This window comes from Mobula hypostoma, chromosome 23, assembly GCF_963921235.1.
Source record: "Mobula hypostoma chromosome 23, sMobHyp1.1, whole genome shotgun sequence".
Classification (NCBI taxonomy): domain Eukaryota; kingdom Metazoa; phylum Chordata; class Chondrichthyes; order Myliobatiformes; family Myliobatidae; genus Mobula; species Mobula hypostoma.
The window spans coordinates 23,515,036-23,534,740 of record NC_086119.1 but is presented as its reverse complement, the minus strand read 5'-3'; the positions used below and the strand labels follow the sequence as shown (position 1 = coordinate 23,534,740).

Here is a 19,705-nt window from a genome sequence, read left to right as displayed (position 1 = left end):
GCAAGTCTTTGCAAACAAATGTGGCCAAAGACTTGATAACTACCCATCCAGGTTTGATCCTGACCTCAGTGTGATGTTTGCTCATTCTAATTCTGACTGTGTGGGTTTTCTCTGTGTCCCATTTCCTCCTGAACTATGTATATTTACTCAAGGTAAATTTATTATCGAAGTATGTATATGTCACCATATACTACCTCGAGATTCATTCCTGGTGTCTGAAAAGAGGATGCTGTCTAAGTTGCATGCCATCTTGGTCAATGTCTCCCATCCACTACATAATGTACTGGGTGGGCACAGGAGTACATTCAGCCAGAGACTCATTCCTCCGAGATGCAGCACAGAGCGTCATGGGAAGTCATTCCTGCCTGTGGCCATCAAACTTTACAACTCCTCCCTTGCAGGGTCAGACACCCTGGACTTATTTCATAATTTACTGGCATAATTTACATATTACTATTTAACTATTTATTACTATTTTTCTATTACTAATTATTTCCATGACTATTACTATTACTATTTACTAATAGTAGTATTACTATTACTATTTCTATTACTATTTATTATTTATGGTGCAACTGTAACGAAAACCAATTTCCCCCGGGATCAATAAACTATGACTATGACTATGACTACTATTTACTTTGGTAGTACATCGGGCGCATATGTCAAAGGATAAATTAGCCCGTATTTTTCCCAATATCAATCCTATTTGTGACAGATGTAATACTGAGGTGGCTACTTTAACTCATATGTTTTGGTCTTGGATCAAGATAGATAATTTTTGGAAAGATGTCTTTAAAACTTTATCAAAAGTTTTGAATTTGGACCTACAACCAAATTTATTTACAGCAATTTTTGGGATCATTCCACCGGAAGCAGGATATATTCCTGTTTCTGCCCAACAGATGATAGCTTTTACAACTTTATTGGCTAGGAGAGCCATTTTGCTTAAATTGAAGGACTCTAATCCACCTACTGTTTTTTATTGGCTTTCCTCCGTTATGTCCTGTCTAAGTTTGGAGAAAATAAGAAGTCGGACATTTGATACATCCTTTAAATTTGACGAAACCTGGCGACCTTTTATTCAATATTTTCATATGGTTTGATCTATTGCTCTTCCAGTTACTTTTTTGAAACTTTGGATTCGACCAGGAAGTTTTTCTTTTTTTTTGATTTACTCTCAATATGGGCTGCCCAGTCCCCTTTTTTTAAAATTATTTTTAAAATTATTTTTTGCTTTTGTTTATAGAGAAGAGTGGGTATTTTTTGTATATAAAATTATAAAAGACTCTTTGTCTTTTTTTCTTTTTATGAAATAAGAGGAGAATTTTATTTTTTGTTATATACTATTAGATTAATACTATGTATGATCTTGATAATGTTTATTTTACCTTTTATGTGTATTGCTATCGATATAGATATCTGAGATAATCCTCCTTTTGTTTGTATATATATACTTTTTAAAAATTAATAAAAAGATTGTTAAAGAAAGAGATTCATTTTCTTGCAGGCATTTACAGGAAAATAAAGAAATACAATAAAACTAATGAAAAACTAAATGTAACAAAGACTGAGAAATAACCAACGTGTAAAAGAAGGCAAATTGTGTTAAATAATGAAAAAAGTAATAATAATACTGAAAATATGAGTTGCAGAGTCCTTGAGAGTGAGTCTATGGGTTATGGAGTCAGTTAAGTATTGAAGTGAGTGAAGTTAGCCTTGCTGGTTCATGGTTGTAGGGTAGTAACTGTTCCTGAACCAAGGGACCTTGGACCTAAGGACCTTAGGTATGGGACCTAAGGCTCCTGTACCTCTTGGCCATTGGCGGTACTGAGAAGAGAGCATGGCCTGGATGATAGGGGTCGTTGATGATGGGTGCTGCTTTTCTGTAGTAGCGCTCCATGCAAATATGCTCAGTAAAGTGGAGGGTTACCCACTGCTGTGTCCCTCCACTCCATCTAGCTGAGCGACTGTAGAACTATTTAGTTGTCTCCATGTTGTGCCTCTTCCCAGTGAAGCAGTGGAGGCTTCCTCAGTAAATATATTTAAGACAAGGTTGGATAGATTTTTGCATAGTAGGGGAATTAAGGGTTATGGGGAAAAGGCAGATAGGTGGACATGAGTCCATGGTCAGATCAGCCATGATCTTATTGAATGGTGGAGCAAGCTCGAACGGCCAGATGGCCGACTCCTGCTTCTATTTCTTATGTTCTTATGTAACCACCAGACTCGGCTGTTCCTACTTGTTCCTCAAGCCCCCAGCTTCTGTATACTTCAGCTCAATGAAAAGGAGACCATTCACACTCTATCCACAATCTGCTCAGCCACAACTTAAAGCTCCTCTATTTTCTTTCCTATTTCAATTGCTTCATGATCTCAGCTGCCCTATACCTCAATCTCCATGGTTTCCTCTACTCCATTTACTGATGCCCACATGCCTAAACTCTCAGCTATATGATGAACTCCACTCAGTCATTTCTCTTTCCCAAAGAATTGGACTGGGTTTTATTTGTTACTTTATAGGGAGGATGTGGATGCTTTGGAGAGGGTGCGCAGGAGGATTAACAGGATGCTACATGGATTATGAGGAACGGTTCAGCAAACTAGGGCTTTTTTTGTGTTGGAATGAAAGAGCATGAGAGGTGACTTGATAAAGGTTTACAATATGATAGGAGCCAGGGATCATGTGGACAGCCAGAGACATTTTCCCAGGTTGGAAAAGGCTAATACCAATGGCATAACTTTAAGGTGTTTGGGCCCGGGTGATGAAATGAGCAAAGATCTCCGTTGCAGACCCAGAGACACACAGCTGCTGAAGAGGATTGGACACCATTCCCATGCAGGAGAGCTAAACTTCATTGCCCTGGTTAAAAAAAAAATATATGTTGATTTTGTCAGGCAATTTGCTCCTTGTTGAACAAGAGTGGAAAACTACAGGTCATAGGCTGCACAGTTTTGCAAAGTTATTTCTTTCAGTAACCTTTGAGTGTATTAGCATCACCCATGTTGATGATGAAATCTTGTGATCAGAAGACACAGAGTCAAAATCATATGGGAGAGAAGCAGTCCCTTACATCCATATCGATTATCAAGTACCTATAATACCAAACCCATTTCCAACACATAGCTCATGGCCGTCTATGTCTATGACATTCCAGCACATAGATTGTATCCTTCCAGTAGCCTTTTGTGCCCTGGAAGTCCTAGCCCAATTTCCCAATGAGTGGGGCTTCAACCAGCAGTGGTTGAAATTATATTAACATTTTTATTTTTATTTTTACCTCTTTTTTAGAGATACAAAATGGTAACAGACCCTTCCAGCCCAAAGAGCCCACTCTGCTCAATTACACCCATGTTACTAATTAACCTACTAACCAATATGTCTTTGAAATGTGGAGGAAACCAGAGCACCCAGAGGAAATTCACTCGGTCACGGCGAGAATGTGTAAACTCCTTACAGACCGCGGCAGAATTGACCGCGGACTGCTGGTGCTGTGACAGCATTATGCGACCAAGATTTACATACATTAAAATAGATGAAAGTGGATCCAATTTCTCGACAGCTGGAACGTCATTGAACATTCAATGGAACAAAAGAAGGAAATCTGATCACGCTTCGTCTAACAATAAGGGAATAAAAAAGTTTGGATCAGAGGACAAGACTCTCCAAAGTGCTGAATCCTATTGAAAGGAGAGGTCTCTGGGATATGAAAGTTGAGATATTGTTTGGGTGAAAGCATAATCCAAGATCAGAATATTCAACAGATGAACCACCTCCTGCATGATTCACAGCAGGGGTATAGAACTATTTTGTTCCTATTTAATATTTTACTTGGACCCACTGATTTATGTGTGTGTGAGAGAGAGAGAGAGAGAGAGAGAGAGAGGAAGAGAGAGAGCGAGGGAGACAGTCATGCAAAGGTACAGCACTGAAACGATGCCTTCAGGCCAACAAAGTTTGTGTTGACCATCAACCACCTATTTATAATAATCCTAGGCTAATCCCATTTTTTATTCTCCCCGTGATCCCATCAGCAACCCCCCCACCCCACCAGAATCTACCACAATTGCATTTACAGTGGTATTGGTGTTTGTGCATGTGTATTTAAATATGACTGGATGTTTGTGTGCATCTTGCTGTGTGTCCATGTGCTCCCATATGCAAGCCCATTCATGTGTTTATGTAGATATGTGTATGTGGGTGTGAATATGTTAGAGAGATGAAGAGGGAGAGCTTCATGCCCTGTGTTACTGCGAAGTATTGATTAAAACTACAACTAAGGTCCCCGTTTCACTTGTTCTTATAATCTGAACACAGGAACTCATGTTATTCTGGTTAAGGTTTTACAAAAGGAAAGGGATTTTCTTGATGTGGGTGGTAACTGCTGAGAATACAGCACCGCAGTCTAAATGCACACATCTTCCAGTTGTTGAAAGAGAATTCTCAGCATTGCTACTCATAGTCAGCGACCTTGTGGTTGAGTAGGCAGCAGATTCATAGCCCATACTGTATATGGAATGAAGATTGAATTGTTCTGAAACAACCCTTTGCCCCGTATAAATATCAGGAGATGAATAAAATAATCACATTGGTGTAGGACGGGAAAATGAACAAATCGAAGAATTGACTTACTCTTCTCACATCTCGGAGGATCCCCGCTCCACGACAAATCCCACTGGCACATGAGGATGTCTGTCCCGATGAGTTCATACCCTGGGTAGCACTGGTACGTCACCACGGTCCCGTGGATTAATTCAGGATGGGAAGTCGTTTTCCAGCCGTTAAGAATTTCTGGCACTTCTGGGCAGGTATCGTTTCTGGGAACCTCTGCGGAAGAAGAGAGACACTGTGGTCAGAAAGACAACAGCCACCTGTAGAAAGTATAAAAGGAACTCTTTTCGAATCACACTTTCCTTGTTTTTGAGATAGCAGAGATATTGGGTCACACAAGGAACAAGTGAATAGAGGCCAACCTGCCTTTCCTTTTTGATGTCTCTCCACATGAATTATATGTGACAACTCATTGCTGGTGGGACATTGAATCCACACTGATAAGACATTTGAGACCCAAATGAATGACCCAATTAATTACTGATCTCCTTTACCAATGGATTATTAGGTGAATGGCAGTGGCGTAGCGGTTAACATAATGCTGTTCCAGTGCCAGTGATCACCAATGAATTGGGGTTCAATTCCTGCCGTCTGTAAGGACTTTGCACTTTCACCTGCTGATAGTGCGCGTTTCCTCTGGGTGCCTTGGTTTCTCCCCACATTCCAAAGACATACAGACTAGGTTTAGTAAGTCGTGGACAAACGATGTCAGCACCAGACTCGAGGGCTGCCCCTTTCACAACTATTGCTGACTTCCATCTGACACAAACCACACATTGTTTCAATGTTTCGATGTATGTGTGACAAATACAGCTAATCTTTAAGGTACATTCACGAATACAGATGAGAATAAGGGACAGAGAATACAAGGCAAACAGTATTGAAAATGACGTATGATTCCATCAGCAATTAAGGGTGTATGGAATAAGATTTTGCTCTGTAAGGTTAACTTTAAATGCCAAAGTATAATAGACAAGAGGTAGCAACTGAGGGAAATCAAATTTGCACCTCTTGTTTTTGTCTGGATTCTATTTTAACAAAGATGGCATATAATACTATTTCATGAGGGATTTGAATTTAACTTAATATGCAAAAGAGAAATTTAACATTTGATGATTTTACTCTTGATTGGAGTTGAAACAGAGTCATTTTTTAAATGGTGTGTGCCAATTTGTGATCCACTGATGATATTTTTAATTGCCCACCCTAACGATGTCTTGTTGTTGTGGTTCGATCTGTTGATTGGGTTACAATAGCAGTGTGGTGCAGCTTTGGCTCATAGTAGTGAAAGGTATAGTAGGAGTTCCCTCCTCACCTTTGCAACTTTATACCAGAGGTAATACTGGCACATAATTGTTGGTGTGCCACACATGAAACCTAACCATGTGACCTGAGGCACAGGACATCTGATATATCAACCTAGATTTACAGAGCAACTTTCTCATTCTCGGAATGTACCAGTTAGAGTTGTAACAGGAAACACAAAGCCACTGAATTTGTACACATCAAGTGCCCAAAGCCAGCAATGAGAACATCATTGGTGGAAGGAAAAATATTACTGGAGCAAATCCCTTTCCATTTTTCAATATAGTCATTTTTCAGTCAGGACTTTCATGATGGAGAACTTAAAGGAAAATAATTTTCAATGTTACAGAAAAAGAACAGGGGAGTGGGACTGATGGGGGGCGGGGGGGTTGAAACAGACCAGATGGGCTGAGTGGGCTTTTTAATGCTAAAACTAATCTTCAATTTTACAGCAGGGCCATGGGATATTTCACAGGGAACTACGAGATTAGAGAATGCTTTGATTTATCTGAAAGGTGCCAGCTTCACTAACAAACCACTCCATAATTAACATTTTAATACAGGGCATTTAAAAATCAAGGAGTCTCAGAGTTCATGTGGATTTTAAAACAAAAAAGAAAAATATTTATTTATTTATTTATTTTTTATTTAACAGACCCTACCGGCCCAGTGAGCCTGTGCCTCCAAATCACAGTGACTAATTAACCGACTAACCTGGATACCTTTGTAATGTGGGGGGAAACTGGAGCACCCGGAGGAGATCCACACAGTCATCAGCAGAATATACAAACTTCTTAGACAGCGGCAAAATTGAATCTGGGTAAATGGCGCTAAAATAGCATTATGCTGATTGTTACGCTACTGTGTCACCTGAAACTCATTGGTCGGTCATGGCTTCACCCCTTCATGTGCAAACCTTTTTACACAAGGCTGCAGGTAACACCTTTATTTTTTTTCATTTATTTAGACATATAGCATGGCAACAGGCTCTTCCTGCCCAATGAGTTGTCCAATTACACCCATGTGACCAGCTAACCCATTATTGCAGAGAGACATTGATAGGATGCAGAAGTGGGCTGAGAAGTGGCAGATGGAGTTCAACCCGGAGAAGTATGAGGTGGTACACTTTGGAAGGACAAACTCCAAGGCAGAGTACAAAGTAAATGGCAGGATACTTGGTAGTGTGGAGGAACAGAGGGATCTGGGGGTACATGTCCACAGATCCCTGAAAGTTGCCTCGCAGGTGGATAGGGTAGTTAAGAAAGCTTATGGGGTGTTAGCTTTCATAAGTCGAGGGATAGAGTTTAAGAGTCGCGATGTAATGATGCAGCTCTATAAAACTCTGGTTAGGCCACACTTGGAGCACTGTGTCCAGTTTTGGTCGCCTCACTATAGGAAGGATGTGGAAGCATTGGAAAGGGTAGAGAGATTTACCAGGATGCTGCCTGGTTTAGAGAGTATGGATTATGATCAGAGATTAAGGGAGCTCGGGCTTTACTCTCTGGAGAGGAGGAGGATGAGAGGGGACATGATAGAGGTGTACAAGATAATAAGAGGAATAGATAGAGTGGATAGCCAGTGCCTCTTCCCAGGGCACCATTGCTCAATACAAGAGGACATGGCTTTAAGGTAAGGGGTGGGAAGTTCAAGGGGGATATTAGAGGAAGGTTTTTTACTCAGAGAGTGGTTGGTGCGTGGAATGCACTGCCTGAGTCAGTGGTGGAGGCAGATACACTAGTGAAGTTTAAGAGACTACTAGGCAGGTATATGGAGGAATTTAAGGTGGGGGGGGGTTTATATGGGAGGCAAAGTTTGAGGGTCGGCACAACATTGTGGGCTGAAGGGCCTGTAATGTGCTGTACTATTCTATGTTCTATGTTCTATGTAACCCATTAACTGGAGGAAACATTCTCCCCGTGACAACATGGAGGACGTACAAACTTCTTAAAGACAGCAGCAAATTGGTTGCTGGCACTGTCATAGCGTTATGCTAACCACTACACAACCGTGTTGCTCAGAAAATTATTCCTCAACTCTGCAGCACTTCAATGCCACTGACAATATCATTACAGAAGAGATCCTTGAAGCCAGTCAGACCTAAGTTTTGGCCACACCATTAAGGCCCCAAAATTTGCGTGTCTGAACAAAATTCTGAACACCAATCACATGGCTTTGACAAATGTCGGGGGACACATCCTTGCTGTAGCCGCAACTTATGGCCTGACTTTTACAAGGGTTATGTAGGAAGATCTACCTCTGATTGGTGCATCTAACCTCATCTTTATTTGAATAACCACATTTCCCAATGCTTATGGCACGCATACCGAGACGTCTGTACCGACATAGGAACATTGATGGATGGGAGATTTTAGACTGCAACTTCCGGGATATTCAATGCATATCCTACTTCATCAATTTGTTATTGTTCAAGTACCTCTCGTGTATAATTGCCTCCTAAATGTATCCTGCAATTTATGCGCACGTTGTACAAGCTGTGAGATATTTTAACTTGCAGACTAATTATGCTCAATTAGCTGTTTAAGACGCTCTAATGGTTACAATTCAATCTGGCTCAATTAACATTGCAATAATTAATCCGTTGATATGTAGGGCAAGCAGAATGAATAGTACTGTATTTGTAAAAGATGAATGTGCAATTCATGTAGTTGACTTTTCCTGTATCATATTGTTCAGTAATGTACGCTGATGACTATTATTTTACTATTGCAGGCAAATTACTTTGAGCAAGCAATATTTCCCAAGAACCAACATTAAAGGGCAGTGTCGTACAGGAGATTTAGCCTTGAATTTGGCACAGTGGACACAGCTGCCCTTGACATTGTTCATTGGAATGAGCTCCAAACCCAGGAGAAACAAATGCCCTTTTGGATCCTAAACTGTATTTATTTTGCTAATGTAACAGAGTCACACTCAGTCAGGGTCCAAAGTCAGACACTATGTAAAAAAAGCCACAAAATATCTGCAGCATTTCCTGCATGAAATGCTTTTATTTGTGTAAAAGAAAACCATCATGTTTGGATTCCCAGTGAAATGTATGAAACTGCTGTATGTGCCATCACCCAGGCCATGCTCTCTTCTCTCTGCTGCCATTGGGAAGGAGCTACAGGAGCCTCAGGACTCACACCACCAAGTTCCAGAACAGTTATTACCTTTCAACCATCAGGTTCCTGAATTAGAGTGGGTAACTTCGTCCCTTCAACACAAAACTATTAAACAACCTATCTCCCAGTAGCCACACATTTTAATTGCACGTCCCATTCCCATTCTGATATGTCTATTCACGGCCTCCTCTATTGTCAAGATGAAGCCACACTCAGGTCGGAGAAACAACACCTTATATTCTGTCTGGTTAGCCTCCAACCTGATGGCATGAACATTGACTTCTCTAACTTCCGTTAATGCCCCACTTCCCCCTCGTACCCCATCCACTATTAATTAATTATTATTTTTTCTCTCTCCTTTTTCTTCCTCTGTCCCTCTCACTATACTCCTTGCCCATCCTCTGGGCTTCCCCCCTCCCCCTTTCTTTCTCCCTGGGCCTCCTGTCCCATGATCCTCTCATATCCCTTTTGCCAATCAACTGTCCAGCTCTTGGCTCCATCCCTCCCCCTCCTGTCTTCTCCTATCATTTCGGATCTCCCCCTCCCCCTCCCACTTTCAAATCCCTTACTATCTCTTCTTTCAGTTAGTCCTGACGAAGGGTCTCGGCCCGAAACATCGACTATACCTCTTCCTAGAGATGCTGCCTGGCCGACTGTGCTCACCAGCAACTTTTATGTGTGTTGCTTGAAATTCCAGCATCTGCAGTTTTCCTCGTGTTCGCCATAACCTACGGACTCACTTTCAAGGACTCTACAAATCAATATTATTTACTAACCATTTATTATTACTATTGTTGTTGCATTTTTATATTTTCTCAGCTGAAGCTGGTGAAACCTGAGGTACGGGCATAGCCAAGCACACTCACTTCTCACTTGCTAGGAATAATCAAACAATTCTAGCCGTGTTTAGTATTGTGGCTTTCCGGAGATTTCCAAAAATATTGCTGTGTAGGCCTAATTGTTTAATGTTATTGTGTTTGGGATGATACCAGTTGTAGATATTATTATTGGGACAATGTATACCCTATTCACATTCCATAGTCTTTCAATTTCCTCTTTTAATTCAGCATATTTCTGGTGTTTTTCACTTATTGATTTCTGTAAGTTGTGTGTGTTTGGAATGACTATCTCTATTAAGTAAGTTGTCCTTCCTTGTTTATCCTGCATTAATATCTGACCTGTTTATTATAGATCGTTCTATCTGTAATAATGGATTGGTCGCAATGTAATTTGTTGGACTCTGACTCCGAAATTGGATCAAGCTTGTATTTATTAGGATTGCTATTTTTAATATCTCTCTGCTCAAGCTGGTGAAACAGGGGACAAGACAGCTCTCGGGTCAGTAAGAGCTGCACTTCCACACACTATTAGGGAGGCAGAACGGGATTATTCACAGAGAACATGCAGTCATTTTTGTGACACCGGAGGCACGAGGCACATGTGGCAAGGCATTCAAACCATAAAGGACTATGAGTCCATCCTGGGCATCAACAACAGTGACGCTTCTCTTCCTGAAAGGCTGGATATCTTTTACGCTCGGTCTGATGTACGGAATGATGTGCCAATGGGGAAGGAAACCCGCCCCCCTCCGCCCCCGCTGCTTCCCCGTGAGGAGCAGGCACTCTGTCTGGACACACTTGACGTGAGGAAGACTCCAGCCAGGGTCAACCCACGTAAAGCTGTGGGGCCTGGGAACATACCTGGTCAGGGTGCTGAGGGACCGTGCAGCCCAGGTAACTGATCTTCAATATCACCCTGGGACAGTCCACTGTCCTCTCAGGCACTCAGGCAGCCACCATCATCCTGGTTCCCAGGGGCACTGACCTCAAGAATAATGAAATGCTTTGAAGGGCAGGTTATGGATTGCATGAAATCCCATCTACCTGCTATATTGGACCCTTGCCAGTTCACTTGTCACTCAAATCCATCCACTGATGATGCCATAGCCTCTGCACTCCACTCCATCCTGCCCAACCTGGGAGATGGTGCTTCATACACCACAATAATATTTATTGACTTCTGCTCAGCAGTCAGCACGACCATACCTCAGGAGCTGGTGGTTAAACTGTCCTTGTTGGGTTTCAACACATCTCTCTGTAACTGGGTCCTGGACGTTTTGACAGAGAGGACCCAGTCAGTCGGTGTTGGCAGAAACATCTCTACTGCATCACACTCAGCATTGCCGCTACCCTGAGCTCAGCCTGCTGCTGACGCCTGGCTACGCTGCTAGGTTTAGTTCAAACCGGATCATCAAGTTCACTAATGACACAAAAGTGGTTGGCCTCATCAACGATAATGATGAGGCAGCATGCAGAGAGGAGGTAGAGTGCCCAGGAGAATGGTGTGAGCACAACAACTTGAGTCTCAATGTAGACAAGATCGAAGAGATGACTGTGGACCTTAGGAAGGTGCAAGTTGACCATGACTCACTTCACGCACACGGCTCCTCCATGGAGAGAGTTAGGAGCACCAAGCTTCCAGGAGTGCACATGACAGACGATCTTACCAGGTCCCTCAACATCCCCTCTTTGGTCAAGAAAGCACAGCGACATCTCCACGTTCTGAGGAGATTGAAGTGACTGAGGTTTTCCCTTCCCCCGCGAACTCTAACCCAATTTCACATGAGAACCACTGTGAGTGTTCTGTCCAGCTGCATCATGATCTGGTACGGGAACTGCAAGTCCCTACAAAGGATCGAGAGGGCTGCTGAGAGGATATCGCTTCCATCCATCAGAGATATTTATCAGGGGTGCTGCAACCACAGGGCCCTTAGCATTGTCAGTGACCCCTCCCACCCATCTGACAACCTACCACCAGGTAGGAGGTACTGAGGCATTAGGACAAGAATTGTTAGGATGGGAAACAGCTTCTTCCCCCCAGGCTGTGAGGCTGCTGAACTCCCTTAAACCACCCAGGTCTCATCACATAGGAAGCACCAGTAGTATTATGCTGTTCACTTTTTAACTTGTGTTGTAAATGCACCTTATTATTTGTTACTCCATTTTGTGGTAATATTACTTTATGTGTTATGTATGAGTTATTTATTGATTGATTTACTGATTTATTTATTGATTGCGATACGGTGCAGAATATGCCCTTCTGGCCCTTCGAGCCACGCCGCGCAGCAGCTCCCAACTTAACCCTTTCCTAATCAAAGGACAATTTACAATGACCAATCAACCTACCAACCGGTGCGTCTTTGGACCACGCGGTTCCAGGGAGGCCATACGAGCTCCTTAAAGGCCGAGGTGGGAAAGGAACCCAAGTCACCGGCACTGCAAAGTGTTGTGTTAACCACTACACTACTGTGCCATTCATATCTACTGTGTCGTGCACCCTGGTCCAGAGAAATGTCGTTTCGTTTGGCAGTATACATGTATACAGTTGAATGACAATAAACTGAACTTGAACTTCAATTCTCCCTTCACTCCAGGACACCATTCAGTTGCTGGCAAGGGACTGGATACAGTAAGGTTGTTGTTTAATTTTCTTTATTTTATATTTAAAAAATAGTTCCCACTGTAGCTCTTTCAGTCAGCTAGTGAATAACATAAAATTAGAAGGTTCTGTTGATTGTGACAAAGATTATTGTAGATTACAGAGTCGGGTTGTTGTTTAAATTTCGTATATTTTGTTATAATTCCCTCCCTTGTCCTTACAGTCCTTTAAAAAGATCATGGAACTACACGCTAGTTAGCCCGACATCAGTTGTGGGGAAGGTACTGGAGGCAATTCCGAGGGGCAGGATCATCAGTTAGGGAAGTGATCCGAGGAGTGGCAAATGGATTTCAGATCGAACATAGAACCGTACAGCACAAGAACAAGCCTTTTGGCCACAACGTTGTGCCGAACCAATTAAATAAGTTAAGTGTGAGATGATGCATTTTGGAAAGTCAAACCAGCCTAAGACTTACATTATGGATGGAAGGGTACTACAGGGTGTAACAGAAGAGACGGACCAGGGAGTACGTTATTCTTTGTTAAAAGTGTATCACAGGTAAACAGGGAGGTGCAAAAGGCTTGTGGTGTACTGGCCTTCATCAGTCAGGATATTGAGATGGAACGTCATGTTGCCATTGTATAAGATGTTGGTGAGGCCACACTGGAGAACTGTGCACAGTTTTGGTCACCCTGTTACAGAAAAGAGTGCAGAACAAATTTCTAAGGATGTTGCCTGGACGAGAGGGCCTGAGTCATAGGTTGACTAGGCCAGATCTTTAACTTGGAATGTAGGAGGATGAGGGACATAGGAAAAGAGGATGGTAATCGTCTCTTGCCCAGGGTAGGGGAGTCCAGGACGAGGGGGCATTGATTCTGGGTGAGAGGGGAATTTTTTTACACAGTGCGTGTTGAGCTTATGGAACAAACTGCCAGAAGAAAAGGTTGAAGCACGTACAACAGTATCATTTAAGAAGCATATGGATAGATACATAGAGGGATAGGAGCCAAATATAGGAAATTGAGACCAGTAATAGTCAGCATGGCCTTGCTGGGCCAAAGGGCTTCTATCATGCCACTTTTCTCTATGACTATGACTATATTTTTATTAATTAAAAGGGGCTTAAATAAATGTTTACAAGTATTTTAACTGTTTAGTTCTTTTTAAGCTGTCCCTGTTTGTCAGACAGCTGGAAGCAGTGAAAATGCCACTGGCAGCACGAACTGTTGAAAGGCTTTCAGGGGGGCAGCTGCAGATTTGTGGGTACCTCCTGACTACCTGGTGTGACCTGCTGCTGATTTCTTCCTTCTCACCTTCCTCACCTCTGTGACTCAAGGCTGGTTGGAGACCCAGCAGCTGAGCCCAGGTAGTTTCAATCGGCTGCAGCAGGAGCCTTATTGCTCATAGTACTGTCTGTGAAACCCGATCGAACTTCAAAGTTCACATCCTTTGCTATTATTGTGAGATATAGGAGACACAAAAGAACACAGATGCTAGAAGCTGAGACAAACAAAAGCTGCTGGGAGAACACAGCAGGTCAGGCAGCATCTGTAGAGGGAAATAGTTGATATTTAGTTTTTTTTGCTTATTATAACATAGCATGGGTAAGGGTGAAACTGCTGGGTTGATATAAAACGATTATGGTTCACTGCTGCTCTTTCGGAAAAGAAACCCATTACTGTCATCGAACCTGTTATCTTTGGCTGCCTCTAAAGTACCCTTTGAAAATGGCTGGCATCCTACCTCGAACCAGCGACCTGCTAGGTTCCTCCAGCAATTTGTGTGTGTGTGTGTGTGTGTGTGTGTGTGTGTGTGTGTTTTAAAGTGCCTGAGACACTTGAAAGGGAAATAGCAGGTACTATATAAATGCACGCCCGTCTCTTCTCATTTCTCTGTGCAGTCTGCCCACAAATTGGATGCTCGGCTTGCCTTCACAGTAGCGGCCAGAGCAGATCAAAAATACTCGATGACAATGAAGCACTTGGGGATTTTTCCGAGGCAGGAGACAGGCATTATATAAATGCAAATCCCTTTCTTCTTCTGGCAGTGTGCCTTCACATCCATCAATCCTGGCAGCAGCCCACGCACCGCTGACCTCAGCAGAGCTGTCAGTCTTGCACTGAATAGAAAGCCTGCCTGGTACCAACCTGCTTCTGTGCCAGTGAGTTGGGCATGGGCTCAAGATAAGATTGGCTGCCAATGGAAGAGACTTGGCTCATAGAAAGAAAAGGTTGACAGTCCTGATGAATGCCACGTTTTTCACAGATAATCATGAATATAGAAATCTGCACTCTGCTCAATCTGCCTTCCTCAGGATGTGATGCTGATTCACTGTTGAAACACTTGATTGCAGCTCATGGATACTGGGAATTTTTCCCAGGAACATGGGAGTTTGAGGTGTATAAAATCGTGAGGGGTGTAGGTAGCATCAATGCTGGAGTTTTTTTTCTTGTAATAGAAGAGTTTAAAACATGAAAGCATAGATTTAAGATGAGATGGGAAAGATTTAAAAGGGATCTGAGGGGCAACTTCTTCACACAGAATGTGGTTGGTACCTCTGCCAGAGGAAGCCGAAGAAAAGAGTACATTACAAGGGTTAAAGCTTTAAGTTCCTCGGGGTCAATATCACAAATGACCCGACTTGGTCCAACCAAGCAGAGTCCACTGCCAAGAAGGCCCACCAGCACCTTTACTTCCTGAGGAAGCTGTCCCCTAAAACCCTCACTAATTTTTATAGATGCACCGTAGAAAGCATTCTTCTAGGGTGCATCACAACCTGGTATGGAAGTTGTCCTGTCCAAGACCGGAAGAAGTTGCAGAAGATCGTGAACACACCCCAGCACATCACACAAACCAGTCTTCCATCCTTGGATCACTTTACACCGCACGCTGTCGGAGCAGTGCTGCCAGGATAATCAAGGACACGACCCACCCAGCCAACACACTTTTCATCCCTCTTCCCTCTGGGAGAAGGCTCAGGAGCTTGAAGACTGGTACAGCCAGATTTGGGAACAGCTTCTTTTCAACTGTGATAAGACTGCTGAACGGATTCTGACCCGGATCTGGGCCATACCCTCCAAATATCCGGACCCGCCTCTTGTTTTTTTTTGCACTACCTTACTTTCCCTTTTCTATTTTCTATTTATGATTTATAATTTAAATTTTTAATATTTACTATCGATTTGTACTCCGGGGAGCACGAAGAGCAGAATCAAATATCGCTGTGATGATTGTACGCTCTAGTATCAATTGTTCGGTGACAATAAAGTATAAAGCATAAAGTATAAACACATTCTGGCAGGTGTATATACACTGTATATAGAAAAGGCCTGGAGTGATATGGGACAAATGCAGAGAAGTAGGACTAACTCAGATAGATGTCTTGGTCAGCATGGCCAAGTTGGGCCACAGGGAGTGTTTCTAAGCTGCACGACTCAATGTCTGTGCGGTCTACTTATGAAATACACTGTGAAAGTCCAAGAAACAACATTTTCTGAGGCCTTGTGTGCCCCAGACATGTTAGCTTTCAATGGCCACAGTTCCATTACAAGATCAGCAGTGGATGAGATCTGTAATGTGGTGCTTAAATTGACAGTGGGCCTTCACGGTTGCACCTGGGGACTCTTATCTCCTTGAACTTGGCATGGGTGCAAAGGCAGGAGAGCACATCAAAAAAAGCATCAAAATGGGGGTGATGAGCCTGTATGTGAGGGAGTAAGTTGCAAGGGTATAAGAGAGTTGGGACAGCGGGAATGGGACTAATGGGAGTCAGCATGAAACAAATGGACTGAGTGGCCTCCATCAAGTTGTGCTGCTCTGGAGGAAGGGGAGGGTGGTGTTGGTGGCAGAGGGATGGGGATTTGCATGAGCAGTGGTTCCTCTACCTGCAGATACTTACAATTTCTCCTGAAGTTGCTAGAGCGCCATTAATTTTCTCCACTTACTGTAGACTTCAAGTCAAATCTGGAGAGTTCCCTGAAATGACCCCATTTCAACAACATTCACAGTGCATGATGTTGTTAAACCATCCTTAAATAAAGCAACATTTTATGTTAGCTACCGGACAGGCAGTAATCTCATCTAATGCCAAATAGTATTCAGAGATTGCCCGGAACAGGAATACATTGTGAAAAATCATTGTTAAACTTCCAGATTCTTTTGATGAATGTAAAAAATAATTGTTGGTGCTGAAAGAATTAATCTAAGAGAAAGCAAAGATGGTCCAGCTTGTTGCAGGCTGGAGAATACTGATCCGGTTTTGAAGTCCCTCACCGTTCATTACACATCGAAATCAACGTCGAAGCAATTCTCTGTGCCTCTGTAAACCTGTGAATTTTGATTAATTCTACTTGGAAATCCTCAGCCAAACGCACTTTGTGCGACGCAATCAAAGCTATTCTTTCAGTCACTAAACAGTACCATCAATCATTCAGATTACTAAAGCAGGTCCTCTTTAGACCACGGTTTCTGCAATTTTAATTATTTTGATTGGCATCCTCAGCTGTGATTTTTATAATTATGTGTCAAATCTGTTTGCTAGAACAATTCTTAAATTGGCTACACCTAATGAAACAACAAAGGCAATTACTGACACAGTAACAAATTACAGGATTGACCTTTAAAGGTTGCAAAAACTTTTTACCAATGAGGAACGATTCTTAATAAAGCAAATAAGGGCGAAACTGGAGGAACGGCGGTACATAATGATGTTAGAATTGCAAAGGACGCAGCAGCTGAGAAAAATGTCCAGCAGCCAAGATGCTAAATCCTTGGAAAAGGTACATGAATTCTTGTAAATGTTTCACATAAGGTTTCTCCAGTGTTTCATGTTTTAATGAGTTTTCCCCAGAGAAATCACTTTTCTGCGAAGCTCGTGAGAGTGAGAAAGCTAGTCGGTGATGTCAATGAAGATACCTTGGAGACAAAGACGAGCTGCACTTGTCACATGTACATCAAAACATTGAAAGATACGGTGAAATGATTCATAATGCATCAACGTCCAACACAGTCCGAGGATTATACCGGGACAGCCCGCAAGTATTGCCATGCTTCTGCTGTCAAAATAGCATGACCACAACTTACTAACCATAACTGCTTATTAACATTTTGCTATAGTGAAATGAAGCTCATGAATCAGATGACAGAGGTGAACAACATAAACTATCTGACGATAGAGAAGAACAACTTTGGATCTCAAAGGTTGACCACTTTAACAATGGCAGCCTAATAGCAATGATAGTCTATTGAGGTGCCATTGTTGAAATGGCGGCCTCTGGAGATCCAGAGTTGTCTATTTTTATCATCCAACCTACGAGCCATGGCAAAAAGTTAACAATCACAGGGAAAATCCTCGACACACATCATGAAATCACAAGGGCTTCGTTCAGTCCTGATGAAGAGTCTCGGCCCGGAACATTGACTGTTTATTGCTCTGCTTGTACTGCTGAGTTTTTCCAGCATTTTGTGTTGCTCTGGAATCTGCAGAATCTCTTGTGTTTATGAGTTTAGAAGAGTTGCCTCCAATGTCACTGGATTACTTGTACAGTAACAGATCTAGTGGCTATGTAATCCTGAGATAAGAATTAAGATCTCTCTGTGTAATGAAAGACTAGTAATATACTGTATTTACTGCAGTAATCTAATTTCTGGCTACAGGTGTTTACACATCTGAATTCTACACTTGTGATTTTTCTCTAACACTTAAATATAATAAAAATCTTCAATAAAGCAGCAAAAAAACTTAGCTGCTGTTAAATCAATGATGCCTTCAACAACGATCGCCCAATAGAACTCACATCTACTGTGATGAAGTGTTTCCAGAGATTGGTCATGGTTAGAATTAACTGCTGCCTGAGCTAGGCCCTGGACCTAGGCCACTGCAATTTGCCTACTGTTACAACAGGGTCTACAGCAGATGCCATTTCATCAGGTCCCCAGTCGGCCTTGGACCACCTGGGCAACGGCCATACCTGTGTCAGGCTGCGGTTTGCTGATTGCAGCTCGGGATTCAACACCATCATCCCCTTGCAGAGGGTTATAGGCTTAGCCACTCCAATCACAGGCACTAACCTCCCCACTATCAAGGACATCCTCAAGAAGGCAGCATCCATCACTAAGGACCCTCACTATTGAAGAGTGTGCCCTCTTCTCATTACTACCATCAGTGAGGAGATAGAGAGGCCTGAAGAGGCACACTCAACTTTGTATTAACAGCTTCTTCCCCTCCGTCATCAGATTTCTGAATGATCCATAAACCCAAATTCTCTACCTCATTATTTTGCTGTCTTTCAGCACTGTTTTAAAAATATATTTCTTATTTTTTTGCATTTGCTGATGGCAAATTTCATAACATTTGTCAGTGATAATAAACCTGTTTCTGATTCTCATTCTAAGGGATCTGCTTGCTTTGGGTCAAAGTTCGTAAGTGACTGAGTTTGATTGGACAAAACAAAAATCACACGGCTACCTTCAAAGTGAATGACAAATCCCTGTTGATATCCAAACACATTGCTTGCTGGATCAGATTGGAACTGGATGGTAACGTCTGCCATGGTTGTGTAGAGCTTGAAGGGATGGTGGGTCCCCGAGTATTGACCCATTATTCTTGCTGTGAGGTCATCCCCGTCATAAAATGTGAGAACATCGTTCTTTCCCATATTTAACCTGTGAAAGAAGGAACAGTGTTATCAATCATACTTCGAGTTAACAATTTTATCCTTGTCATAATATATTAGAGTGCGATCCGGCAGCTGAATCATAAGGCTACAAAAACAAATATTGATTTATCAAAAGCAATGCACACAAAATGTTGGAGCAACTCAGCAGGTCAGGCAGCATCTGTGGAAATTAATAGGTATTCAATGTTTTGGGCTGAGACTCTTCTTCAGGACTAGGCCTGAAACATCAATTACCTATTGATTTCCATGGATGCTGCCAGACTGCCAGCATTTTGTGTGTGTTGCTTTGGATTTCCAACATCTGCAGACTTTCTTGTGGTTTATTGATTATCTAATTCATTATCACTGATGCTTCAAGAGTAATAATAATATGCTGTCCAATCAGCAACAATAAAAGAGAGCTGGAGGATTAATTTTAGCCCTCAAAAAGGAGATTGTGCCTGAACTATGATGTCATCTTTACTCATGGTCACTGAACAATCCCAAAAGCTTTAACAGGCAAACCTGTTGAATGGGTAGCCAATTTTTGCATGTTGCTATATGCTCGCCT

The 19,705-nt window shown here is 42.3% G+C and overlaps 1 protein-coding gene across 3 annotated transcripts in view; it reads right to left on the bottom strand.

Annotated features, from left to right (window-relative positions):
* sez6b (seizure related 6 homolog b) overlaps positions 1 to 19,705 on the bottom strand; it is a 956,088-nt gene that overhangs the window by 64,116 nt on the left and 872,267 nt on the right. For all 3 annotated transcript variants that reach the window (XM_063031160.1, XM_063031161.1, XM_063031162.1), the window contains exons 10-11: positions 18,945 to 19,141; positions 4,634 to 4,828 (exon numbers count right to left, since the gene is read on the bottom strand). In XM_063031160.1, the coding sequence (XP_062887230.1) occupies positions 4,634 to 4,828; positions 18,945 to 19,141 (392 nt within the window). The remainder of the gene's footprint in view (positions 1 to 4,633; positions 4,829 to 18,944; positions 19,142 to 19,705) is intronic.